The sequence below is a fragment of the Leishmania donovani genome, chromosome 30 (genome assembly GCF_000227135.1).
Source record: "Leishmania donovani BPK282A1 complete genome, chromosome 30".
NCBI classification, from domain to species: Eukaryota; Euglenozoa; class Kinetoplastea; order Trypanosomatida; family Trypanosomatidae; genus Leishmania; species Leishmania donovani.
The window spans coordinates 627379-654447 of NC_018257.1; the positions used below are offsets into that span (position 1 = coordinate 627379).

General features: G+C 60.8%; 3 protein-coding genes across 3 annotated transcripts; all 3 read left to right on the forward strand.

Annotated features, from left to right (window-relative positions):
- Window positions 1-254: 254 nt before the first annotated feature.
- Window positions 255-2477, forward strand: LDBPK_301790 (DNAJ domain protein, putative; the record flags this gene model as incomplete). The annotated part of the gene is made up of 1 exon (XM_003862843.1): window positions 255-2477. One exon carries the CDS (start codon window positions 255-257, stop codon window positions 2475-2477), a length of 2223 nt encoding a protein of 740 aa, XP_003862891.1.
- A 3025-nt stretch (window positions 2478-5502) lies between these two features.
- On the forward strand, window positions 5503-6912 carry LDBPK_301800 (queuine tRNA-ribosyltransferase, putative; the record flags this gene model as incomplete). The annotated part of the gene is made up of 1 exon (XM_003862844.1): window positions 5503-6912. The coding sequence occupies one exon, from the start codon at window positions 5503-5505 to the stop codon at window positions 6910-6912; it is 1410 nt and encodes a 469-aa protein (XP_003862892.1).
- Window positions 6913-8873: 1961 nt separating this feature from the next.
- On the forward strand, window positions 8874-25553 carry LDBPK_301810 (hypothetical protein, conserved; the record flags this gene model as incomplete). The annotated part of the gene is made up of 1 exon (XM_003862845.1): window positions 8874-25553. One exon carries the CDS (start codon window positions 8874-8876, stop codon window positions 25551-25553), a length of 16680 nt encoding a protein of 5559 aa, XP_003862893.1.
- Window positions 25554-27069: the final 1516 nt, after the last annotated feature.

Below are 27069 nucleotides of genomic sequence, written 5' to 3' on the forward strand. Positions count from 1 at the left end.
TTGAGGGCGGGACGCCCATCACTCAAGGCTTTCCTTCGCTTGTTTGTTTTCTTTTGGGCGACTAACACACGTACCGCCGCCGCCGCTGCCTCCCCCTGCTTCTCTCCGCCTGCCCCAGAACTGTTTGGCCGTCACTCACCCTCTGCACATCAAAACGCCCACGGAAAGTGCACCTACCTCGTTCTGCGAAAGCAACGGCGTGGACTTACCCGGCCTAAGCTGCAAGGGTGCTCATGTCTTTTTCACCGAATCCAATGGGTGCTGGGGCCGCTTCGGTGGCCCCCGAGCCAACTGGCGGCCCCGAGGCATCCCCGCGAAGTGTGCGCAGCAACACCCTCTATGCCGTGCTCAACGTCTCTCACACCGCGACTTTGGAGGAGATTACAGCAGCTTACCGCAAGCTTGCCCTCGTGTACCATCCTGACCGCCCAAACGGCTTGCAGTGGAAGTTCCAAGAGATTCAGCGCGCCTACGAGGTTCTCAGTCAGAAGGATGCGCGCGCCAAGTACGACATCCTACTGAGAGGAAAACTCGCCATGCAGAACTTTAAGCGTCCGCCCCCGCTAGAGTCGGTGCTGCAGCCTGTCTACGCGCTGCTCGCCGACGGCGCCTTCTACGAGTTTGAGGCGGCGCCCAGCAAGCTCAAGTGCAGCTTTCACTACGGCGACGGCATTCAGTTCAACAGCGACTGCGGCAGCTTCATCGGGCTCGCCGGCGACGGCTTCATATATTGGACCATCAGCGGGCGTGGGTTTGCTTCGCGGCTGTGCAAGGCAGGCAGCACTTTTGCCCTCTCCAGCGTTCGCGTCATGTATCGTAGCAACATGGGGCTGCTCAAGATGCCACTAAAGCGCTCGTCTTTGCGGTCTTCCCACACCAGTCGCCCCGCCGGCTCTGCTGGCGGCAAGCGGGCTGTGAGAGGCAGCACCGGCGATGCTGGGCCCTCGGAGAGAGCGAGCAGCGCCACCTGTGCGCGCGCTGCCAAAACGTCCGAGGCGGATCGCATCAAGAAGGCGTTGCTGAACAAGGAACGAAGCCGCAATTTGAAGAGGCGGATGGAGATGCTTAAGGAGGAGGAGACAGAGGAGCGCAATTATCTCCAACAGGATCTGTGGGGGCAGTTCAGCTCGTTGCACACGACGGCAGAGGCGGCGTTTCGGTGTACGCTGCAAGGCGCCGCTGTGCCGGTGGAGATGGCGCTTTGGATGGGCTATAAGTCTCCGGAGGAGGTGATGCTGCGCTCATCTGATGCATGCAGCTCGCCATTGCTTGCCGAGCAGGTGTCGCTGCAGGCCTCCTCGTTGTGGGTAGACCCGCTGCAAAGCGACTACTACAGCGACGACGAAATGCTGCGGGAGGCTTGCGACGGCAACAAGGAAGACAGCAGACATTGCATTAACAACGGCGGAGACGTCGCCGCGCGTCACAAGCCTGACAGCGCCGACAGCTCGCCTTGCTCTTCGCAGCCCAGGCCAACTTCCGACGCAGCGCCAGATGGTGACGCCTTCCGCGGGCGTTCGGCGACGGCACCGGAGTCGCACTCACCGATTCTGCATCGCTTCAACAACGGTGCGGCTGCTGTCAGTGGAACTTCTGATGGGGCCGAAGTGGCAGAAAAACAAATAGTTGCATCCCCGTCCACGCCGCCACCGTGCCCAATATCACCGATAGAGTCGTCAGGTGAAGCCGCCCCGCTGCACCCCACAAGTGACTCATACGTCCCTCCCACCTCGCAACCGTCTTGTGCCGCGAATGTACCGGTAGCGAAGCTTGCAGCGCAGGAGGAGGCGCCACTGACCGGCTTGCAGAGCAACCGTCAGCCTCACTCTAGTGGACTGTACACCAGCGCAGAGTCGGGTGAGCCCGCTTCGTCTTCCCTCGGCGTTTCCTCGCGGGCGATTGGAAAGACCGTGAAGGCGGTGGCCCGAGCGAAGAGAGGTGTCGTAATGAGCGACTCCGCAGCTGCACTCCCTTCTCGGAACGTCGGCGTTAAGGATGAGCGTTCCCTGAGGGCTGGCTCAAAGGCGGCGACCGTCTCCTCGGACGCCAGCCCGCAGAAGGTTTCTGTCACCGGGACACCGGCCGGAGAGTTCAGCAAGGACCGCAAAGCTTGCCCGCCGCTTCCAAGACGAAAAAACAACGGCGGCGGCGTTGGAGATGCGATGCTGCCGGTGAGGTTAGGGCCCATTCTTCAGGAGAAGCCGGAGCGGAGTGCGAAAGGCAATAATGCGGTTCTGAGCAACAAGAATCCCGTGCCGAAGGAAAAGGAGCAGACAAGACCACGGTGGATGATGGCGACCGAGGCCTACGCGCGCCGTGCAAACTTGCCGCTGGAAAAGTCCCTCAACGCGACAACGCAGAGCTCCTCGTTCTGTCATGAGGCCAGTCGAGCGTACAATAGCTTGACCGCTGATCAACTTTTTGAGGAGGAGCGGGCTTTCATGGAATCTTTTTCTAAGACGAAGCGTATCATCTGATGACGCGGCAGCTCTCTGAGCAACACGAGGGACCGACTCCGTCGCATGGATTCTTTGCCGCTTCGTCAACGATGCGGATAACAATGGTGACCCTCCCAAGCGAGAGGTGCTCAGGGGGCAGTGATCACCTCACCTCACCTTCCCTCGCCGTTGTTGTTTCCCCACCTTTTGCTTCGCCCCCTTTTCGTTTGACTTGCATGCCCTCCCCTCACTTTTTGCATGACGTTATGGTTTCATGCGTGCGCGGCGACTCTGACTTGTTTTGTAGTTTCTGTGCGTCTCCACTCGTATTGTGTTGCCGCTTCTGCGTTTCCTTTCCTATGCCGGGTTTCCTTATTTCTGTTCAGCATTTCCGTTGCAGTGTCGGCGTCTGAAAGGCGGAGACTTGCCTTTGTCTCGTGCCTCTCTCGCCCTCTCCTTTTCCTCCTACGGCAAACCCTTATGCAGACAAAGACACATGCGCATGTAGTGTGCGCTCCGTGTGATGGCGGTGTGGCACGGCTCAACCGTGATCCCTCCTCTCTTCTGGACTCGGCACTGTTGCCGGTATTGCGGATGTGCCTCTCAACAAGGTCTGCATCGTCGCCTTTCGTTTTCCTTTGTTGGTTCGACATCGTCTTTTCTTTGGTGGTGGATCTGTGCGTCTATTGCGTGACGCACCTGTGCACTTCTTCGCTGCTTTCTCTCTTCCGATGTGGGCATCTGCCTACGTGTATGTGGTATTCGGCGACTGGGTGTGGTATAGCAGTGCAGCTTCTTTGCCTTTTCTCCCCCCTTTGTTTTGGGTGTTCTGTGTGTGTGTGTGTGTGTGCGCCATGGTGCGCTGCGTGTCTCGTCCACTGACTCTCTCTTTTTGTTGTGCTCGTTTTGGTTGGCTGATGAGGATATGACCACACGTGGGCCCGCCGCCCTCCCCCCTCCCCCTCCCCCTTGTTGTCCTCGTTTTAGGTGGATGGGGAGGGGAGGAGGGGTAGTGGTGGTGATGAGTGGGCTTTCCGTTTCTGGAGTTTTGTTAGATTTCGTTTTGGTGCTCATCTTCTCGGGTGTTTTCTCCACAACGTCTTTTGTGTCTCTCTCCCTCTTTTCTTTTTCGTTCATGTTCAGCTTTGGATTTGTGCTTGTTTCGGCTCTGCTGCCGCAGTCACGCCATCTGCGCGTGTGCGTGTGCGGTAGTGCGGATCTCCTCTTGTTCTTTGTCGCTTCTTATGTTGTTCTCCAATCCCGCTTGCTTGCGTGCGTATGTGTGCATGCCTTTTTCTCTCTCGCCACCTCTCCGTCCATCAGATGTGCTTCTTCGTCGTGTTCTCGTATCGCGCGCTTTCTTTTTTGCATTACATCTCGTTGATTCTCTTTGCCTCCCCCCCCCCACACACACCGAAACAACGGACACGCCGTTCGTTTCCCTTCCGTCTCCTCCATCGCCGTCTTCCCTTACTTTCGAAAAGTTGTCTTTCGACCCTTTTCTATTCTCGCACCCTCATCCCTTCCTCCTTCCCTTGCCTCTCGCTGTCGAATTCTCTTCGGAGGTGCCCCTCATCGGAGTCACGCGAATTTCTCTTGTTCTTTTTTTTTGGGGGAGGGGGTTAGCGTACAGGCCTATACCGCTTGCTCACACTCCCTCACTCTTCTTTCCGTCGACGTGCAGCGTCGTCGTCGTCACGACAGCTGTATGTGCGCTTCGGAGGACTGGCATGGTCACAGTCCACGGAGAGGATAGCGATGAAAAGTCAGCAACGCAGGAAGGGGATTCACCGGGGCCACTCAGAGGAGCGACGCCACTACTGAAGACGATAAACAGAGGAAGATGTGGGGAGCCGTGTGGCGTGCCAAGCATCTCTCCATCAACTCCCCCACGTGTGCCCCGGCTTTGCTTTTCCTCTCTTCTTTTTTCCTCATGAAACCCTTTCGACCTAATCCCGATTCTAAGACGGAAGCAGCGGCAATCCTTCACTCTGTTCTCTTTTTGTATTTTCGCGTTCGTTGTCTCTCCTTTTCGCTCCCTCGGCAACGCGCGCGCGCGTGTGTGTGTGTGTTTTGCTTCCTTTTTACACATGTAAGGATGAGCAACACATCCTACACCCCATTGTATGCCGCTAACTTGGATGCGCACGGTGCAGCAAGGACTACCTTGGCGGTAGAACATAGATCGAGCAAAAGAGAACAACATGGGCGGCCAAAAGGAGGGGAAAAACGACAGGGAATGTGGCGCGCCGGTGACAAGGGAAACCGGTATACTGAAGAGCGAGAGCGAGAGGGGGATGGGGAGGGGCGTGGGGGGCATCTCATTCCACCAAACGAGCAAAGAGCAAATAAACTTATGAAGACAAAAGCTGTCCCTTCCCCTCCACCCAAGCGCGCACACACACACACACACACACGCAGAGACGCTCTCCCCCTCTGCTGCGCCTCCTCTTTCATCTGAGGCGTATGCTTTCTTCCTCCATTTTGGCGTTGAGAATGCATTTTTCAATCGGTGAAGACCGCACCTAATCAACAGCGGCATTGCAGAATGGACTGCCGAACGGGCTGGTGTTTCATTGGCAGTGCTTCGTACGCGGTGCCAAGTGCACAGTCGACAGCAGGATCGCGCAGAGAGAGCGAGCGAGTTTATTGCCTCTGTGCCGGTGATCGGAGACACGGGGCCACCCGCTCTACCATCATCACCGTGTGCCGACCGTGCGCCGTACGCGGCGTGTATAGACTGGTGAGGACCGTGGGCACGGAGACCTTATACACCACTCCTTGTTCCTGCTTCGTGAAAGCACTCATATGTCGGCCACAGGGAGAGAAAGTGCCCTCTTGACTGTACTCAAGAGTCTTTGCCTATCCTGCTCATACATTTCCTTCTCTGGCTTTCTTCTTGCTCTTCCATCACCTTTGCTTGTGTTTCTACGGATGAGTCAGGCCCATCGAACGGCGTGTCTGGCGTGCAGGTGTGCCACGTCGGCACGACGGACACCACATTCCCATCCACGCTCATTCCACGCGCAAGCTACGCAGTTACCGGTGCCCACGCAGCAAGGCAATGCCACCGTCTTCGATATTCACGTTCGAGGAGTACAGGGGCCCGGACGGCAAGCAGCCTGTGGCAGCGCGTAGCGGCGTCTTCCACCTGCCCCACGGCCCCTTGCGCACGCCGATATTTATGCCGGTGGCGACGCAGGGTGCACTAAAGGGCGTCACAGTGGAGCAACTTGAGGAGCTCGATGTTGAAATAATCCTGGGCAACACCTATCATCTGGGCCTTCGACCAGGGGAGGAGGTGCTGCGTGCTCTAACCGCCCGCAAGAATGCGCGGGAGGCTGCCACCGGCACGCGCACCTCGGCAGATGGCATACGCGACAACATGGATGGTATCCACTTTATGGAGAACTGGAGAAAGAACATATTAACCGACAGCGGTGGTTTCCAGATGGTGTCGCTGCTGAAGCTTGCGCAGATTACGGAGGAGGGCGTGCGGTTCCAGTCGACACATGGCAGTGGCACGGCAGGGGCTGTGGCTTCTGTAGCCAAGACGGCGGCCTTGAGCTCTGCCAGCGGTGCGACTGCAGCGGCATCTGCAGCGACGGCGCCGACAGATGCAGCTAACGGACATGACAACGAAGGGGAGGCGGAAAACACGTACTCCCTGCTGCTCCGGCCTGAGGACTCCATCCGCATTCAGAATGCCATCGGTGGTGACATTATGATGCAGCTGGACGACGTGGTGCACACGCTGACTGTCGGACCACGTGTGGAGGAGGCGGCGAAGCGCTCTATCCGGTGGCTTGACCGCTGTCTCGCAGCCAACCAGAATCGGGAAAAGCAGTGCATCTTTGGCATCGTGCAGGGTGCCTTGAATGCCGAGCTGCGCCGGTACTGCGTGAAGGAGATTATCCAGCGGGCAGAGTGCATGGGCTACGCCATCGGCGGGCTCAGCGGCGGGGAGGCGAAGGACGACTTTTGGAGGATGGTGCGCTTGTGCACGAAGGAGGGTTTGCCGGCGAACAAGCCGCGGTACTGCATGGGCGTTGGCTATCCAGAGGACATCCTCGTCTGTATCGCGCTCGGAGTGGACATGTTCGACTGCGTGTACGCCTGCCGCACAGCCCGCTTCGGCTCCGCACTCACTTCCTCTGGCAAGCTGCAGCTTTCTAAGAAGGAGTATGCGGCCGACTTCGGCCCCCTCGACCCGAACTGCAGCTGTATGACGTGCCGCACGTACACACGCTCCTACCTGAACATGATCGCGGCAAAGGAGGGGACAGCGGCGACGTTGCTATCGTATCACAACATCGCCTACCTCATCGGCCTCACGCGCGGCGCTCGAAGCGCCATAGAAGAGGGTCGCTTTACCGAATACGTGCAGAACTTCTTCCTTGCCTACTACCCCACGAAGGAATACCCAGCGTGGGTGGTTGAGGCGCTGGCATCTGTGGAGATAACTCTGTTGTAGTGGTGCGCTTGGTGAGGTGCACGCACACAGACGCAGCCGAGGACACATGGGTTGGGAGGTAACGCCGCCAGGGCTGATGACTCGAACAGTCGGTCTTGCTCTGCTCTCGTAGTAGACAGTAAGGGCGCGACACACAGTGACCGTGTGCGTCGGTGGACACTGTGCTGAAGGAGGGTGGAGGAGCCTGTGAAGAACAGAAAGGCTGGATGCTGCCAGCTCAGTTATCCTCTGTATCTCTGCCGCTCGGCCATTCGCAAAGGGACTTCCTCATGAGCCTTTCTCCTGTTGTTTGCCCTCCACAAGCGTTGCCGAGTGCGTGGCCACGGAGGGGGAGGGGGAGATCCCTGGTGCTTGTAGGCTTGTGCGTGCGGAACGGGGGGCTGCCAGTCGCAGCGCTTGTGTCCGCAGGCTTCTCTTCCTTTTGTGCTTCTCTTCACACCATCATGACGGGGCGCACACCTCGGCGCATCGTATCCTCAGGGTCTAGTGCACCCCGACTCTGTGTGGGGAGGAAGCCAGGCGAGCCCCCTTATCTCTGCCGATGCCGAGCTACCTCTGGTGGTAACATGGTCAAGTACTTATGGCGTAGGGCGTGGTGAGAGTGGTGTAGCGCTGCTGATATTGGAGGTCAGGTCCTGGCTGACGTTGCGTCGGAGCGGCCTGCGGCAGCGAGCACGTTTGCACCACCCACATGATGGGCAGGGTGTCAGCGTGGCTTGAGCGTACCTCACCCGGCCCTCGCACTGCCCACTGGTGTGGGGAGCCTGCGCCACGGCGAGGGGGATGCACCAGGGGTGGCGACCGGCATGATGTGAGCGGCTGTGAGGCGGCCTGTGGAGCGAGAGACGGCTAGAGCTTGATGCAGAGGCCGTGTGCAGATGACTCACTCGGCGCATAGCTCTAAAGCATGTGTCTAAGGCTGCTTCGCACGGTGCGACGGGCCTGTGGCAGGGCCGGGAGCCGAGTGGAGTGTGGCTCATGCTCTGTGGTGGAGAATGGACACGTGAACAAAACCCTTTCTGCGGCTTCATCGTATTGGCGTGTGTGTACCTTCGAAATGGTAGATGGTGCAGACATGACAGCGCATTGGCGTAACGGGACAGGGGGAGGGAGGGTCAAGCGGCAAAGAACTGTTTCGCCATTGTGTGTGTGTCGAAGTGCCCTGTGTATCCTCGGCGCGTAGGACCAGCACTCCCTCCCTTATACACGCGTGTCTTGCACACTGTATGCAGGCGTCAGCTGCGTTGATTCCCCCGGTAAGCGAAGTGCTTGGTGGCGGCACAGCTCTCCTTCAGCGATCGCCCCGATCCCGTGTGTTTTGCTTTGATGCCTGCAACCTTTCTCTCTCTTCTCAACTTTATGTCTCTCTGGCGGATGACAACACAAACGCGACATGCACTTCTTCATGTTCGTTGCTTGCACCTGTCCACCGACTGGCTCTCGCTCCTCTTGCCGTCTTCGCCTGCTGCTGGTGCTGCAGCTGACATGTGCAGTACGTAGTGTGTAGGGAAGGAGAGATAAGGCAAGGCAATCATCTCCGCAAGCGAGGAGTACGACATCTATATAAACGAAAAGGAAGCGAGGTCAGCACATCACATACAAGCACGCACGGACACATGTATGTGTGCGTGCCTGCTCCCTCCTGTTTTACTTTGTGCAGTTTCCTCATAGCCACGTTAGATTACCTGCACCTTACCTCTTGACATCCTTTTTTTTTCACCCTAACGCCTCAGAGTCGCAGAGGGTCTCGGACACGAAAGGAGACACACTGTGTTCGCGCTTGGCTACGCACGTCGTGCGACTTCCGTAGTCACGCCACACTCCCTGGCCCCCCCCCCCGTCCTCGCGCAGCACTTGGACCTAGACTAATCTCTCACTCTTTGTTTGGTAGTTGGCTATTTGTTTCGCTGCTGTATTTCTTGATTGAGTGCCGTTCAGTAGCGCAACGGGGGTAGCAGGCAATGCGCTCGTCCTCACCGGAAACGAACGTACGCAAGGCAGCTGTTTCGACGTTCTCTGGGCCGTCGAGCGCACCGCTCACACGGCTACAGAAGCGCTTTTCGAGCCATGCGGCGTCTGCCGGAAGAGAGAAGGCTGCCGCACTGCCGGCCGGCATCGCGGCCGCTGTTGTGGGCACCTCAGCGTCTTTCGCAGCGACTGGCAGCTCGTTGAGAAAGCGGTCCGCCTCCAAGGTTGGTCTTGCTCCGCATCGGCCAGCGAATGCGAAGTGCGACAGTGTCGTGCGAGTGCCGCCGACGCACCGGCAGACAAACAAGTGGAGTGCTGGCACCGCCACCCTCGACGCCCTCTCCACACGGCAGAGCCCACACGCAGCCTCGGCGTGTTCGCCGAGTTTTCCATTTGATGTATATCCTACCCAGATCTTCTTTGATTTATTCGCGGCAAATCGAACGTACACGGCAACACTGGAGCTGAGAAATCACACAACGGCAAACACGCACGTGCGCGTGGACCGCCCAAGTTCCTGCAGCGGTTTCGAGTTATCGGCGCCGCACGGGGCCGAGTCGTCGTCGAAGGTGGCCCCCGGTCTCTCCGTCATCTACACAGTAGTCTTCAGCCCGACTAGCAACCTCAAGGACTACGAGACGCAGCTTGTCGTGCGAGCCGAGAGCGGCGAGGCGATCACGGTCCCGGTGCGCGCGTACGCCAGTCGTGGCCAGCTGCAGCTTCCTGCGGCGCTCACGCTGCGTGAGGCGCCCGTAAAGGGTACCAGCTGCACGCCTCTGTTCCTTCGGAACACGAGCGAGCAGAGCTGCGCGTGGCGGGCGATGGTCTTCGACGTCAGCAGCGTCGCGTCTGAGGCGATGGCCAAAGACACATCATACTCGCCATCTTCACACTTCTCCATCACGCCCAGCTACGGCGTGGTCGAGTCTCTCTGCGGAGGTGGCGATGGAACGGCAGTGACGGTGGCCCCCGTTACTCTACACTTCCATCCTCACCCAAGCATGGCTGCTGCCAGCACGTTCGGCGCGGTGCTGCGCTTTTTTCTTGGCCCAGAAGGAGACGTCGTGCAGGACGTGCAGCTGTCAGCTCAGGCGGTGGAGCTGACCGGTATAGCGCTGGAGCAGACGGTGGTGACGTTGGCGGACACCTACGTGACGACGGAGCGGCAGACAGTGGTGCGCTTGCGCAACGACTCGGACAATACCGTGCACTTCGCGTGGAAGAGCTCGTACCGCGGCAGCCGCGAGAGTGACGGCGATGACGATGGAAGTGTAGCTGGTGATGACGCGGAGTTCGGTGGCGACGGCGCCGCCTCGGGTGGCATGACTGGAAGCTGCGCAGAGAAGAGAATGAGCGATCTGACTGCCACCGCCGACAGCAGCGTTTACAACGGCAGTAGCGGCGGCGACGGCCGCCAGCATCAGCTGCATCAGCCCTTTCACGACTACAGCACCATGCGAGATGACTACACAGGCGATGAGGCGTTCCGCATTGAGCCGCTGTCGGGCGTTCTTTACGGTCATGGCGTGCGCGAGTTTACCATCACGTTCAACCCCAGCGTTGCCGTTCTGTATGAATCCATAGCGTTCCTGGATGTGACTGGGCTGGAGAACCGTCTTCCCCTCACGCTGCGTGGCCACGGTCTTGGCCCGCAGTGTACCCTCGAGTACAGCCGGCTGGAGATTGGCGATGTCTACTTGAACGCTCTGCACGAGTATGAAGTGAGCATGGAGAACATTTCTTCCATCGAGTGCCAGTACGTAATAATGCCGCCACTGCCAGTCTTGCCAGCCAGCGCCGCTGCTGCGACCACAGCGGAGCCAGCTACCTCAACGTCGCTGACGGACTTCTCCAGCAAGTTCCGATTCACGCCGTCTCACGGCACCCTCGGCCCCGGTGAGATTGTGAAGCTGCGCATCGAGCTGCAGTCGGACCGCATCGGCAGCTTCTCTGAGGTGTTTCGCGTGCACATGCAGGGGGCTGTCGAGGAGGTGCCGCTGCTGCTAAAGGGACGGGTGCTGGGCCCACACTTCCAGTGCAGCGTTGAGGAACTCGTCTTTGGCAACGTTTCGTACAACATGACACATCAGCGCACCATGCAGATTGCAAACACGAGTCCGATTCCCATGCACTATACGCTGCGCATGCCGGACGAGTGCACGTACGCAGATGACTTGATCATTTCACCCGCCACCGGCGTCATCGCGCCGATGGCGACGCAGACGGTCACAGTCACGCTCCACTCGTGTACTGTCGGCAACTACGACACAGCGTTGCTGGTCGAGGTTGCCGACGTGGGCGATGTGCTGGAGGCGATTCCGCTCAAGGCTACATGTATGGTGCCACCCCTCTTCACGAACGCGACGGAGCTCTCTTTCGGCGGTGTCTTTGTCGGGTACCCCTCCACGCTGAACGTGGCGGTGCTGAACAACTCCGCTCTGACGGGCATGTTCGAGTTCGCGCTGGTGGGCGGCGGCGCTTTATCTGATGTCGTGGCGGTGGAGCTGCCGGTGTCGGCGGAGCACGAGGACGGCGTGCACTGGATCTCGCCACACCAGACGATGCAGATGCCCGTGACCATGACGGCACTTCGACCTGGCAAGCTGCACTTCTCCATAGCCTTGCGTGTGCTTGGCATGGACCCCGCTGTGGCCCCTCCGCAGACGATCCTTGTGAGCGCGGTGGCGAGTGGGACGCATGTGGAGATGCAGCCGAGCACATTCCAGTTTGGCACTGTCGACGTCCTGCGCGCAGAGGTAAAGGAGCTGACACTGAAGAATACGAGTCCCGTGCCGGCGCCGTTCTCGCTCGTGTTCGACCGTTACGGTGGCCTCCCTGCCACCGCCTCTTCTGCCGCTGCTGCTAGTGTCGCGGCTGAGGCGACCCTGCCCTTCCCTCGCGAACCAGTGTTCACGGTGGAGCCGGCCGGCGGCGTGCTGGAGCCGCACAGCACGCTCACGGTCCGCATCCGTGCGAAGCCGGATGAGGCGATGGTGTTTAGCGATACTCTGCGTCTGTGCCACTCACCGGCGTCGCACAGCGCCGCGGCCGCTGAAGAGACGGCGGTGGCGGTAGGGAACAAGCCAACTGTGACGGTCAAGGTGGCAGGCAAAGGGATCCCCATCGTATCGGAGCGGCCAGTCGCCGACGTGAAGCTCGGCGATGTGTTGACAACCGCACTGGTGGCGGAGACGATTACGCTGCACAATTACGGGCGTCGTGAGCAGGAGGTGCAGTGGCAGAGCACACACAACGCAAAGACGAAGGAGAGGGATCTGCCGCCAGCCTTTAGCTACAAGCCCGAGCGTTCCGTCATCCCGGCTGGCGGGGCGCTGACGTTCACCTTGTCCGGCGGGTCAGACGAGCCAGGCGTGCGCACGGAAACATTCACTCTGAAGCAGTCTGGCACCTTCAAGGAGATACTACGCAGTACTGTCTCGGCCACCTTCACGGTGCCGACGCTGTCGTGCAGCACTCGCGCCATTCACTTCGACTTCGCAAACACAGAGCAGCTGCAGGCGCTTGATGCCCCCTCTGCGGCCTCCTTGGTCAAGTCTCTGACGATGAAGAACATCACCAGCAAGACGCTCGCTGTCTCGCTCCGCATCCGGCATGCGGCCACCGCGTCGTCGTCGCCGTCACCACCGCCGGCGGGGGCGTCCTCGGCTGCAGCGAACGGGGTGCCTTTTGAGCTCGAGGGGCCGTCGACCATCACCTTTGCCCCTGGCGACTCGTACGTTGTCGGTATCCGCTGTAACCCCCTCTACCGTCGCGACTTCACGTCGCACACAACGAAGGCGACTGTTCAGTTCAGCTTTGCGCATCATGCCCGCAAGGAGCACGTCAGCCTCAGCGCGACTCTGCGCTTCCCTGCGCTTGTAATGAACCCATCGGCGAGACTGGAGTTCGGCTCCGTTCTCCGCAACACGGAAAAGCGACGCACGATTGTGCTGTCCAACCCCTCAGCGGACCTACCGGCGCGCTTTGAGTGGGCGTTGCAGCCACAGCCCGGCAACAGTGCAACCGCCGCCCCGAAGGCGGCAGGGGAGGGTGACGTGAAGGCAGCGGAGGCGCAGTATACTGGGGACAAGAGTGCACTTCGCACCATCAAGGCAGGAGATGAGGCCGCCGCGGCCGCGGCGAGGTGCTTCGACATTGTCCCTTACACTGGAATGCTGCTGCCGGGAGAGTCACGGAGCATCAATGTGACCTACCAAGGAGCAGAGTGTGGGACAGCGCTGGCGACGGCTGTGTGCCGTGTGCACGGTGGCCCGACCTACACAGTCGTAGTGCATGCAACCTCGAGCGTTGTCCAGGCGCGCTGTGACAGAACGGAGATCAACTTTGGTCGACTCCCGTTCTACGAGTCTGCCACGCAGTCCGTGATGCTGTCGAACAGTACCCTCGTCCCCGTCACCTGGGATGTCGACCTGCGCAGCATTCGCCACCCCGAGTGCGTGCATGTGTCGCCCGTGTCTGGCGAGCTGCGAGAGAAGGCTCGGCTGCTCATCACTTTCACGCCGACAGTGCCAGACGCCTTCGAGGAAACGCTGTGGGTGCGCATTGGGCATCTCGATCCGCAGCCGATCCACCTACGCGGCTCGGGTTACATGAACCGGCTGATGATAACAACGACGAGCTCCACCGCGTCGGCCGTGGAGAACGAGGTAGTCGTGTACCGAGCACCGTTCAGCGCCTTCACGGAGGCTCTGCAGTACGTGGAGTCGAGGCTGGCGTCGTCGCAGCTGCGCAGCGTGTATGCGTCGCGATCGGTGACCCCGCTGACCACGACCCTCGCAACAGCCGCATCCGCTAGTGAGTCCGCGTCAAACGCGCCGGCACCCCCGACATGGGTGCAAAGGGAATGGCCGACGCTGGAGGCGGAGCGGCTGGCGTTCTGCCGCGCCGTATGCGAGGCCCAGGCGTCGGAGCATAGATGCAGTGTCAGCCCCAATGGCGCCATTGGGCCACCACTCTTCTTGGCGCCACACGCGCTTCGCCGAAACTCTGTGACGGCTGTGTGCAGCAAGGATGGTACCGGCGCCGGCACCCACAAGTTCGTTCTCGCGCGCTACGTTGTCGACTTCGGCCATCTCACCCGGCACGACATGCGCAAGGTGACGCTGAGGCTAACGAACCCATCGGCCACGGAGGTGGTGAGCGCGATGCTGGACAGCAAGGAGCTCGAGCACCTGCCCGTCTCGGCGGTTCCTATGAAGGGAATCAAGGTAGGGCCGCTGGAGACGACGACGTTGACGTTGGTGATGGACGCCACAAAGCCGGAGAGCCTCGTGCGCCATGGACAAAACCGTTACGAGTTCGCCATCGACGTGAAGCATGGCCCAGCCATTGTGGTGGAGTGTCGCTGCTACGTCGCCACCCCGACTCTCCGCACTGCTGAGAAGGAAGTGCGCTTTGGGCCAGTGCTGCTGGGAAAGGTCAAGGTACTACCATTGGTCCTGACGAATCCGGAAGCGGTGCCGTGCCCGTGGCGAGTCACATGTAAGGAAGAGGCTTCGTCGGATATGACGGCATCCACGGCGCCGAGGGGGCACTGGCTGCGCGACGAGCAGAGTTACACACCTGCCGGGCTCGTCGCCGCTGAGCCCCGCGGCTCTATCCGGTCCCGGCGAGCTGCACCAGCGTCTCAGTTTTGGGTGAAGAAGGATCATGGCGTGGTCGAGGCGTCTGGCACCACTACAATCGCGGTGTACTTTGCCCCCAATTGCATTGCTGCTGAGGACGGCATGGGTGCCAGTGAGGATCGTGGCAGCGCTCCAGCCACGGCTACGCTGCGCTTCCGCTGTGGCAAGGGGTCAGCCGAAAGTGTTCTCACTGTGAAGCTCATCGGTAGTGCCTTCCAGTACAAGGTCAGCCTTTCCACGACGCAGCTTCAGTTACCGGTGGTTCGCCCCCACCAGGTGGTACACGAGTCTGTGACGCTGACGAACAACGAGGAGCACCCTGTGGAGGTGTACAGCCTGGATCTCGACACACAGCACATGCACGAGATAAAGCTGCTGCGTCGCGCAATAGAGGTGAACCCGGATCACGAGATATTCTTGCCCCACCTGGAGGCAGGCTCTCGCCTGCCGGATGCGCTACTAGAGTCCATCTTCGCCCGCCTGCACGCCGCCTCTGAGTCGCTGAAGGAGGCGCCGCCGGCGGCCGACTTGGAAGCCGCTGAGGAGGCGCTCGTGGGCGCACCGGCGGCCGCTTGCAAGGGCGCGAAAACATCGCGGGGGCAGTCCGTGTCTGCTGCGTCTCGCGCCTCCAGCTCCAACTCCAAAGGGGGGCGGCGCGAGAAGGGCAAGAGCGGTCATCAATCGGCAGCGGCTGCGTCTGGCGGGATCGAGAAGGGCCTCCACAGCGAGCTGGCGGCGGCCGATGATATTGCAGGCCAGGATCAAGGAGCTATCGACGGCTGCACCGCGGCGAGCATGGCGAAGCCGAGCGTTGTCCTCCTCGTCGGCCCTCCCTGCAGTGGAAAGACAACGTTGGCAAAGCAGATGGTTGAGTGGGCGGATGCGGGCAGCGTGATCCACGTGGACGTCGATGAGGTCATCCGGCGTGAGGCGGACCGCGACGATACGGCGGACGGGGCGGTGGCTCGCTTCCTCCTTTCTCAACTGGCAGACAGACAGCTGAAGTCCGTGCCCGTCACGGCCGATGACGCCGCCGCCACGGGCGACGCGGTGGCTGCGTCATACATCGCGTGCGCACCGAAGCTTGTGCGTGACGCTCTTGAGGGGCATCTGAACCGGTGCATCGCCGACCATGCAACGCACTCGGCAGCTGGTGCTGCTTCCCTTGTTGAATCAAGGGACTTCGCTGCGTCAAAGCCTCGAAAGCTCCTCTTCTTGTTCGACGGATTGGGCTGCACCGTACTCCAGAACCCGTGGCGGCTCTTTGAGCTGCTCAAAGAGACCTGCGATGCCCTGCACATCCCTCTGCAGATCGTTTCATTGGCTGTCAGCACCCCCATGTCTGGCGTGCGGAGGGCCGAGGCACTGGAGGCGCACCACGCGGCGCGGGCCACAGCCGCATCCCTTACCTTGTTGAGTGAGGCAGCATTCGAAGCGCTTGACAAGGAGGCTCGCGAGGACTACACGCGTCGCCTCAAGCATTTCAATGACTGCCGTCGAGATCTGCGGGCTGCCCAGCAGCTCAAGAGAAACTACATGGCACAGCTGCCCCACAAGACCGTGCAGCAGGAGACGGAGGAGGCATTCACAAAGGCGCAGATGGATTTGCAGCAGGCTTTGGCGCTGGAGTCCACGATGAGGTCGGCGCGAAAAGGGAAGGCGGCAGCCGGTGCCGGCCGCGGTGCCGCTCAAGCGGCGGAGGGGGCAAAAAAGCTGCGGGAGCTCAAATGGTCCGATCTCGACGCCGCCACGCAGTTTCGTGAGTGGTATACGCGCTTCCTCACCAAGTACGGCACCCCGCCAAAACCCGAGGGCGGAGACGACAGTGCCATTGGCGCGGCGACCGCGCGTGCTAGCGCTGCAGGGCCGCCGTTAAAGGGTGCCGCTGCTGTTGCTGCCGCTGCTGCGGCGGAGGAAAGGGCGAACTGCTGGGCTGCTGTGGTGCGCGTTTCTGCAGAGACGGAAACCCCTAGTGAAGTTGCGAGAGTGGTTGAGCTACAGCTGGTCCAGGGCGACACCGAGACGAGCTCACACACCGGTGCTGCAACAACCACGCTGGCATTGCCGACCCTGTCGCCTCCGTTGACAACGGTTGTCGTCGCCACGTCTTCATCCGCTGCCTCCGGTGAAGGACAGCTCTCCGTGAGCGCTAGGGAGACGGACGCTCCCCCTGCTGCTTCCTCCATGGCGGCAGTCGTAGAATCCTCGCACTCACCTGCAACTGCAGCCGCAGTGGCGGCGACGAGTGCGATCGGCGAGTGGCTCTATCTGAACAAGCGCCGTCTGCGCTTCTGGGGCAACGAGGCCCTCGGCGGCTCACGCGGCGTCGCCAGCGTGCTTGGACGGCCCTCATCGGGGGAGGAGGTGCTTGCGGCCAAGGCAAGTACAGCAGTGCCAACCGTTGCAGGAGTCGCTGAGACCCACACGCCGCTTGACGCTGCTGGTTTACCTTTCGCCACGGACGCATTTCATGCCGGATCTGCCGCGGTGACCAGGGAAGCCCGTTACGTGCACTTCTTCTCGACACTGGAACGTGAAGTCATTCCAGCGAAGAAGAGCTGCGGCCGCGGCAAGACGGTCCCGGCAGTAGTTCAGCAGGAGGAGGAGCTGACACGTTGGTGGCTGCCGCCGAAGTCGTCGGTCACGCTGACGCTCGAGTTCTGCGGTGACCACGTTGGCCCCTACACGGAAAAGTGCCTCTTCGGCGTTGTTGGCACGCTTCAGCAGCTGGGCCTCACAGTGTCCACCACGGTGGCTCTGTCCGACATCAGCCGAGATCCCAAGGACATCTTTCCCGTCATAAAGGCCCGCGGAATGTCAATCAGCGGCGGCGTCGAGGCGGGCCAACGAGCGTCAAAGGTGTACATTCCCTCCAGGAAGCTTTTCGACTTTGGGCCGCTGCTCATTCCGCCGCCGCCGGTGCCGAAGAGCCGCCGCCGCAGCATCGAGAAGGTTGGCACGGGCTCGTCCTCGTCGATCGGCGGGTCGGGTCGCAGCGGCAACGCGGGTGGAGGCAACTACATCCACAGCAGCAAAGCGCCATTCCAACACGATGGCACGCTTGGCGAGGAGACGCTTACGTTTGTGAACCGCGAGGCCAGTGAGGCGGAGGTGACGTTGTCGTTCCTCAACGAGAAAGAGAAGACGTTTGTGGTAACCCCGACCAGCTTCGTGCTAAAGCCTGGTGCCTCACAGCAGGTCAGCCTGCGTGCGACGCCAGAAAAGGTGGGCGACTTCACGAACACGCTGCTGGCGTGCATCAAGGACAACCCGCTTCCCTGGAGGACGGATGTGACGTGCATGGGGGCGCGGCCGACGCTGACGGTCAACGGGTGCAAGGATCTGGAGGTGAACTTCGGACGGCTCGTGCTGAATCGCAGCGTGACGAAGTCCTTTTCGCTCGTCAACGAAGGACCGCTGCCGCTGCAGTGGAGGCTGGTGCCGGTTCTGGATGGCATGACAACCCGCGGCCCCGGGGGCGGTGGTAGCGGAGTAGGGGGTGCTGCATCCGGCGCAGCGGCAGCGGCAGCGGCCCAGTTGCCTACAGAGCTCCAGTGTTCCGCACTGGAGGGCGTCATCGAAGAGGGCGGCACATACACGCTGAACATGACCTTCGCACCAACGCACCCCTGCTTCTACACGCGCAGCATGTTGTTCACGGTGTCCTACCCAGGCCATCCCCATCAGGTCCTGTACGAGTCTTTGCCGGTGATTATCAAGGCGGAGGGCTACGACGTCGTGCTGGAGTGGACACGCGAGATTCATCTCGGTGTGTTGCACGTCGGAGAAGAGAAACACGATACGATTCGCATTCTCAATAAGAGCCCGTACGAGGTGGGCTATCAGCTAAAGCTGCCGAAACGGCTGCAGAAGTCCGTGACACTCTCCAGCCCGTCCGGCACGCTGCGGGGCATGGTCGGCTTCAAGGACGCGGCCGTCGTCAACATCGACATCGTGGCTCGCCTGGAGAAGGAGGGGGAGCTGCCTGCGAAGCTGTCCCTAATCGAGGTGGCGTTCTTCGACGTCGACAGGAAGGAGCTGCTGTACCCCGTGCAGAGCATCCCGGTCACCGGGGAGGCGTGGTACACGAAGTACGCGGTGCAGCCACCGAGCGTGAGCTTTGGCTCCTGTCTCATTGGCCAGCCGCGAGAGAGCACATTTGAGCTGCGCAACACAGGAGTGTTTCCTCTGGAGTACGTGCTCTTCAACTACCGCGATGCCGCCGCGGAGGGGAGCGCGAACGAGAACGTCGCCGACGCGTCTACTGCAGGGGGTGCGGCGGTGGCGGCAGCACCTGCCCTGCATGCTCCCTCCGCCGGCGCCAAGAATCAGATCAAGGCTGCAAAGGGGAGCGAGATGGATGTCATTGTGGGCGCCTTCAAGTGTAGCCCGTGCCGAGGGATCATCCCGGTTGGTGGCGCGCAGATCATCACTGTTTCGACAGTCCCTCGAAAGCAGAGCCGCACCCGAGAAACGATTGGCGTGCGAGTCGTGCAGAGCGGCCCCGAGTTAGAGCGCTACGGCACTCCAGTTGAGGTATCCGCATACCCGGCGTTGCCGTCGATCGCCGCAGACCTCACCTCCAGCGCCGACGTCGAAACTATCTTCGAGGAGCAGCGCGTCGTGTACCGCTTAGATCAGCTGGCGAAGGGTGTGTGCGCATACAGCAAGGAGGAGCGGGTCTTTTCCTTTGGGACGACTCTTGTGGGACAGCGCAGCGAGGAGCGCTTTCGCATTGCCAACAGTAGCCCGCTTCCGTGCACCATCGTGGCGCATCTCGAGGGTGCCTCTGTGACCGGGACCAGTGGGAACAGTGGCAGCGGTAACGCGGCTCGCGGAAACGCAAGCGTCGCGAGCAGCGGGAACAAGCCTGTCACAGGTGGGGGTGGTGGTGGCGGCGCCAGCGCTGCAGCGGGTGGGGCGGGCAAGGTGGAGGGGTTTGATCTGTCCTTGGACGGCAGCGGTGCATCCCCGGCGCAGACGAGAATGACGACCGTCAAGATGGTTCTGCCGCCGTATGAGAGCCGTTTTCTCACCATCGGCTTCACCCCCGGCTCGCTGCGTCGCTTCCAAGCCCAGATTGTCGCCGTGGCCGAGAGCGCCGCCATCTCAAGCGATGACATGGCGGAGGCTGGCCAGGAGCTGCGCTTTGGTCTGTGCGGTGAGGGCACCCTGCCCAGCGTGGAGGTCGAAGTGCCCCCGCGCCTGTCGTCGTCCGCGGTGCCGTGGGGCAGTAGTGGTGGCAGAAAGTCGTCTGGAGCGTGCGCGGGATCGATGGAACGCATGCATCGCCGCACAGAAAGCGGCGGCAGTACCAGCAGCAACGAGCGCAAGCGAGGCCTGCGCCGCAGCGGCGGTGGCTCAGGTGGTAGCACCTCTCCGTCAGTGTACGGGAGCGCCGACGGCTACTCGACCAGTTCCGGCGTCGCAGAGGTGCTGGAGCTGCCCTTGGCACATGTAGGCGCCGTAGCGTCGCGCAGCTTTACGCTGCGGAATATAGGATGCGTGACGGCCAAGGTGCACCTCGAGCTGATGACGCCGGGAGGGGATGACTATGGTACACCGAACTCCGCCTTGAAAATTACCACCAGAGGCGGCACCGGTGGCACCGCCGTCAAGAAGCAGCGCGGTGCCTTGGCACACCACAGGGCCGAACTGTTTGTGCCTGCTGGCCAGTCTGAGGTCGTTGAGTTGACGTACGCGCCGACGCAGGTGGAGACGACGACGACGCGGATGCGCGTCTTGCTGCGGGACAACCCATTTGAGGAGAAAGAGGTGCACATCCTTGCCTACAGCTTCGACAGCCCCATCTCCTTCGACGGCATCGACCCGTCTAGCCCAGACCACTATGACATTGGGGACTGCTGGATTGGTGTTGACAAGAGCTGCACTTTCACCGTGCGAAACAACACAGACTCGCTGGTGCGCTATGATTGGCAGTACCCTGACGCCGTTGTGCGCATGGTGCCCTCGGTCGGCCACCTCAGCGCCGGCGCCACGCGGACCATCACGGTGGTTGTGCGCAGCGAGTCACAGAACCTCAACCAAGTCGCGCGCTGCACCATTCAAGTACAGTCCATTCAGTTGCTGACCAACGCGTTGGGTGGAGGACTTGTGCACTCCAGCATCGGTGACGGTGGCGCCGCGTCCGGTGGCACTGGCAGCGGCGCAACCCCGGTCTCTGGGGCGACGAACGCGGCGATCACGGAGTGGGACAACTCGATGCAGAGCCCGAAGTGGGTCCTGCGCGAGGATGACACCGCTGCGAGCGCTATCGCCGCCGGGGCCCACTCGGCCGCCGCGACGGCCGCCTTGCTGTCTACCGCCGCCTCCATGGTTGGCCGCCGCAACTTGAAGCAGGTCCTGGAGCCGCTGCCGGAGCCGCCATATGCAGTTGTCGACGCTGTTAACGTGATGCAGTCACTCACGCTGCGGTACCACTGCAGCGTGCCAGCGTACCAGTGCCAGCTGGTCGACGCGGCAACGGGCGCGGTGACGGACCTGAAAGCGATTTCTTTCGAACAGACCTACTTGATGCAGAAGCGGGTGGCGATAGTGCGGGTGATCAACACGGGGAGTGTTGGACTGCCTCTGACGTACGACATCGCCACCTCTGGAGAGGAGGACGGGGCGCCAACGCGAACCGCTTCGCAACAGAATTTGAAGTCGCCACACGCTCGACGCGGCGACAGTGGGGCCTTGGCTGCTGGTGTGGTATCTGGGGCTTCTCTTTTCACTCCTGCCGTCGAGGGTGACGCTGGGGCGTTGCACGAGTCGCCTGGATACACCGCCCCCACCGCCGACTTTGCCGTCGTGCCGTCGCCGACGTCTCGTGCCGCGAGCACCATACCGGTCGGCACGCACCTCGACCTTCACGTCGAGTTTACTCCTCGTGCCGTCGGCCTTATAATGGCGGAGCTGATCCTATCAATGCGACACAGCGACCCGGCAGAAATGCGCGTGCCGCTGCAAGGCGTAGCAGAGTGCCCGCTCGTCCACTTCAACGTCCCACCCACTACGTACTCGGACACGCGGTCGATGGCAGGCATCAGTGGTGCGGCCTACCGGGGCCAGGGCACGGTCGTCGTGGAGTTCCTCGCCCGCGGCCTGCACACGAAGGCCACCGTCAAGTTTCCCGTAATGAACCCGACAGCGACGACGTACAGCTACGAATGGGTCGAAGAGGGCATGGGGCGCGGGGCGAGCGCCAACGGCGGCGCGAGCGGCGGATCCGTGTCGCCGTTCCGCTGCCTGACACCGATGGGTACCATCGCCGCTGGGCGCCAGGCTGAGGCGACCTTTGAGTTTTACGCGGACACCTTGGGGGTGCGGGAGTCGGCCTGGTCCTTCCAGATCCCTGGCCGTGCCGCGATCCCGTTTGTGCTGGTAGGCACCGCGGTCGAGCCGAACGTGTACTTTCATGCGAGCAAGGTAATATTTGGACACGTGCAGGTCGGCACCCAGGTGGAGCAGACTGTCGTCTTGGAAAACTGCGACGACGTTCCCTTCTCCTTCTCGTGGGATAAGTTTTCGATGGAGGGGACGTCCTCGTTCTTGTCTGTCAGGCCGCTTCGTGGTACCATCGCCCCGCACGAGCGGCTCTTGGTTACTGTTACGTTCTCGCCGCAGGACGAGGTCGAGTACAACGTACCGCTCCGCTGCACCGTGAAGCGGTCGAGTGTGCCGCTCTCGATCAACGTCAAGGGCGTTGGCGTGAGCGTGCACGACTCACTGCAAGTGGAGCCGATCGAGGACGGGGCGGAGCCAACGCTCATGGTGCGCGGTCAGCCGCTCTTTTTGAACCTCGATCGCGTGCAGGTGAACTCGACGGTCGAGCGCCGCTTTGCCCTGCGCAACACCGGCGCGTACCCTTTTCAGTACAGCGTCGAGGCACCGGAGAACTCCTCTGTCAGCGTGGAGGGGATGGAGGGCAAGATCGCCGCGAAGCAGACTGGGGTGATTGTCTTTCGATACCACCCGACGTGCGAGGAGACGCTGAAGCAGTGCCGTCTCCTCTTCCGCATCGAGGGAAAGGTCGCCTACAAGGTCGGCATCAAAGCCACGGCCTACATGCCCCGGCTGCAGCTGAGCTTTGACCACTACGACTTCGGCCCTCGATTCATTTTGGCGTACAACAACGGATCGGCGACCGCGGCGTCAGGCGTCGCTATGACCGTGCTGCAGCTCACAAACCTCGAGTCGGAAGTGGTCTCCGTCGACTGCAGCGTGTCTGCGCATAACGTGTGGTGTCGCCTTGACAGCACGACGCTTGTGGTGCGTCCCAAGGAGTCGGCGCGGCTGCGACTCACCTTTGTGCCACCGGAGGCTCGACAGTACAATGACAACCTGCGCCTGTGCTTCAACGCTCTTCACACGGTCCTCGTTCCAATCACCGGCGAGGGTGTAGTGCCGCGCGTCGAGGTGGTGAATCCGTTTGCGAAGCTTGGCATCGTCCGCATTGGCGAAACGCGGCAGATGGAGGTGAAGCTGATGTGCCTTAGCAAGATTCCGACACCGATATCGTTTGCGCAGTCCATCGACGACGACCTCCTCCAAAAGGGTTTCTCGGTTTCTCTGCCGGAAAGAACGCCGGCGGCCGCCGCTGCTGCTACTCCACTCGCGATCATGCTGAAGCCAAAGGAGAGCGCGACGGTGGTGCTGTCGTTCGCGCCAACGCAGCGCATGGGCGAGTTCAGCAGGGAAGTGAAGATGCTCGTGTGCGGGGTGGAGGTGCCGTTTTTGTCTGTGAGCGGGTCGTGCGCCGATGCGGAGGTGCACCTCGACACGTCAGCGCTCTCGTTTCGCGATGTCGTGGTCGGCGCCTCGGCGTCACGGCGAGTGTCCATCCTCAACAGCGGCGACATCTCGCAAAAGTTCTCGTGGCTGAGCAGCCTGCAGAAGCTGCGGCCGCAGGGCGAGTGGAGCATCTTCCCGTCCTCCGGCTACGTCAGGGCCCACACGGAGTTGAGCTGTGAGCTGCGGTACACACCGAGCCTGCCGAGCAGAGGCAACACTAAGGCAGCCGCAGCACCGGCGTCGTCGGCGCTAATGCAGCAAATTCTGACTGTGGAGCTGGACAGCTCACCTGGAATTTCGCTCACAATCGAGTCGAACTGTGTTACTCGACCAGCGGCGACGGAGACAGTGCATTTTGCGTGCCGCGCCCGCGAGACAGACGTCAAGATGATCGAAGTGTACAACCCAACAGAGGAAACGTGGACGACGGAGCCTGTGCTGGACAACTCGCTCTGGACATGCCCGGCACAGCTCACTCTAAAGCCGAAGGCGAAGTCGATGCTGACCGTTACGTATCAGCCGGTACGGCCAACATCCACCGCAGCGGCAGCAGCGGCCGCCAAATTCTACAGCAACGCCTCGAATGACCTCGTAACCGATGTACTGTCGTCGAAAGACAAGGCAACCCTCTTCATTCCTCTTCCCGACGGCACTGGGCGATGCGTGGCACTGGAGGGCATCGCCGAGGCGGCTGGGTCGGCCGGCCCGGTGCAGGAGTACGACGGTGTTGTGCAGGTCAGCCTACCTCTGTACTTCCAGATTCGCAACTGGTCCACGACGGAGATTGCCCGCTTCCGCCGCGAGGTGGAGTGGAACTCGGTGACCCGGACGGGCGACAACGATTCGGGCCAGCTGTCTGAGCGGATTTCTACCCTGATCCATGTCGAGGGTGACGACGTCGGCGATGGTGGTCGAAAGGGTACCTCGAGCGCGCGCTCCGGGCGGCCGAGCAACCGAAGCGGAACAGCGCCGAAGGCTCCCCCGGCGCAGAACGCCATCGAGGTTCCTCCCGGCGCGTCTCGAGAATCGGTGCTGACAGTGACCCCTTTGTGCGAAGGTGTGTACAAGGGCACGGTGCGCTTTGTGCCGGTCGACGGGCCTAGCGACGCCGCGGCGGCTGACGTTGTGCAGTTCTACGACTTTGTCATCCGCGTGCGACCTGTGGAGGTATCGGTGCCGACGACTGTCGACCTGCATGCAGCCCTCCGAGAGCTGGCCAGCTTCGCAATTCCGCTGACAAATCCGCTATCGAAGCCAGCTGTCTTCAAACTCGAGGTAGGAGCTGCAGACGGCACCGCATCACCGACAACCGCCGCCGCGAGCGCAGCCCCGGAAACGTTCACGTTTCCGCCGACAGTGACGGTGCCGGCGCACACGCACGCGGAGGCGCTGGTGCAGTTTTTCCCTCTTATCCCGAAGCCGCCGGCGACGGTGCGGTGCACTGTGACGTCTACTGAACTAGGCAGCACCACCGTCTACGACTTTCGGCTGTTGAACACCTGCGATGTCGCGGCCCCGGAACGGATGACTCGACTGGTCTGCCCTCTGGGGCAGCACACGAACTTCGTCTTGCGCTTCAAGCACTATTCCAAGACAAACACCGAGTTCTCGATCCGTGTCAGTGGCGAGACGCTGGGAAAAGGCACGGCAACATTCACGCGAGTCGGCGCGGGCGGTGGCGGCAGCCAAGCAGCTGTGGTGAAGGTGAACGCCTGCCCGCAGCCGCCAGCCACCTCCACGTCGCTGGTTTCCAAGGGGCAGGATGTCGCGGTGGAGTTCAGCTACGAGCCCTCTGAACTCGGCGAGGCGGTTGAGACTATTGAGTTTGTCTCTCCTGTCGCCGGCACCTACACGTTTCCGATTGTGGCGAACTGCACACTGCCAGAGCGCCAGGGTCCATTCGTGGCGCGCTTAGGCCAAAATGTACAGCTGCCCTTCAAGAACGTCTTCAGCGAACCGGTCGCGGTCACGGTGACGTCCGACTCGCCGTTCTTTGTGCCGTCGCGCAAGACGGAGACGATCGCGGCACACAAGACGGCGAACGTGATCGTACACTGCAAGCCGGAGGATGGTGTCGAGGTGATTCGAGGTCGAGTCACCATCACATGCGTGCCGCCTGGCAAGCCGGCGCCAAATCAGACGCAGCAACCGATACAGTGGGTGTACTACGTCGAGGCAGCGAACTCGAGTGACCGAAGCAGCTCCGTGAAGCAGTCCAAGGCCAAGAAATGAGGGGCTGCAGGCGAGGCTGTGCGTGAGGAGGGCATCTTTCTTTTCGCTTCCCGTGCGTCTAAGTGCGGCTGCACGTGCCCTGCGATGAGAGACGTGCCCCTCGTTCCCTTCCCTCTCCTCTTCGACTCCCTCTTTGCTTTGCGGCTCACTAGTTGTTTGCCTTCTTAGTTGTGCCTTTCGCTGATGGGACTTTCGTTGGTTGGTCGTCTTGTTGTGGTGCACGCATCTTGTCGTGGGCGTAGGCGCCTTTTGATGGGAGCTGAGGCCGGCGCCATCGTGGAGGGGAGAGGATCGCGTACTTGCTAACATCGACCCTCTGGATCTGGCCACTCGATAAGCACGAAATAGTGCAATCACTGCTCTGTTTTTCTTTTTTTTTTTTTCAAAAAAAAAAAAAGAGGTGTGGGGTCACAGGATGCTTGAGACGAGTGCTAACATCTTGAAGTGGGGCTACACCTTGTGACGTCATCGTTCGCCTCGCTCGCTTGCCGCCGATTGTCATCCCCATTCTCTGTCTTCAGTAGCCTTGTCATTTTCCGAGGTGCAGCACGCAGGAAACATTGTTTTCTTTCTCCGAGTGAGTAACTCGTTATTTGCCATGGCATGAGTTGGCGTGTTCATGTCGTCTTTCTGTCTTTATTTTCTCTCTTGGCTGCTTTCTCTCCGTCGTGATTCCTTCGCCTGCTGCGCTTTTCCGTGGCGGGCGTGAACGGCCCCCACTGCCTTACGCGCACACCTGCGCACCCCGCGGCAGGTTTGCATGCCCCGCTCCCTCCCGCACTCCCTGCCTGTCTATTTTTCTGTCTCTCGGCGTACACACGCATGCTTTCAGTTTTGTTTCCATGCCGCAGCGCCGCTTGCCTTCGCCTTTCGCGCCTGCCCTGTGTCTACGTGCGTGTGTGTGTTCTTCGTTTTATGTGTATGTACATATGTGTGTGTGCTTGCTCCTGTTGTGTGTTGTGCTTTACCATTGATGTACATGTGATGTGCGGGGGCGGAGACAGGGATTCGGAGGATGGGGCTGAGGATGACGCACACGTGATGTGGTGAGGCTTGCCGTCTCTCTTGCCTTTTCCTATCGCTCCTCTTCATCTCTCTCTTCCCGCGTGCAGAAGCGGGACTTTGCCAGGCACCCCGCCCCTTTTCTCGTTCCCTCTTGTAGTTAGATTCGACCACGCACACAAATAACAAAGAAACAAGAACAAGGATGTATTATGAGTCACAGTGTGTGCGCTCTGCCGAGCAAACGTGCAGTGGGGGCTGCCATAGAGAGCAGAGGCGATGTACACAGCTGATGGCACGCCGGCAGGGTGAAGCTGTGGTGTGGTGTTGCAGAACATGCGTGATGCCTCACGGACGACCTTTCCGACGCCGTCTTTTCACCATGCTGTGGCGGCACCCACGGCGTGCACACTGAATACAGTTGTTGGCCACCATATGTGCCATCTGGTGGGAAGGGGGGAGGGAGGAGGAGGGGAGGCAATCAGCCCCTGATCCGATGGAAATGGTTCCTTGC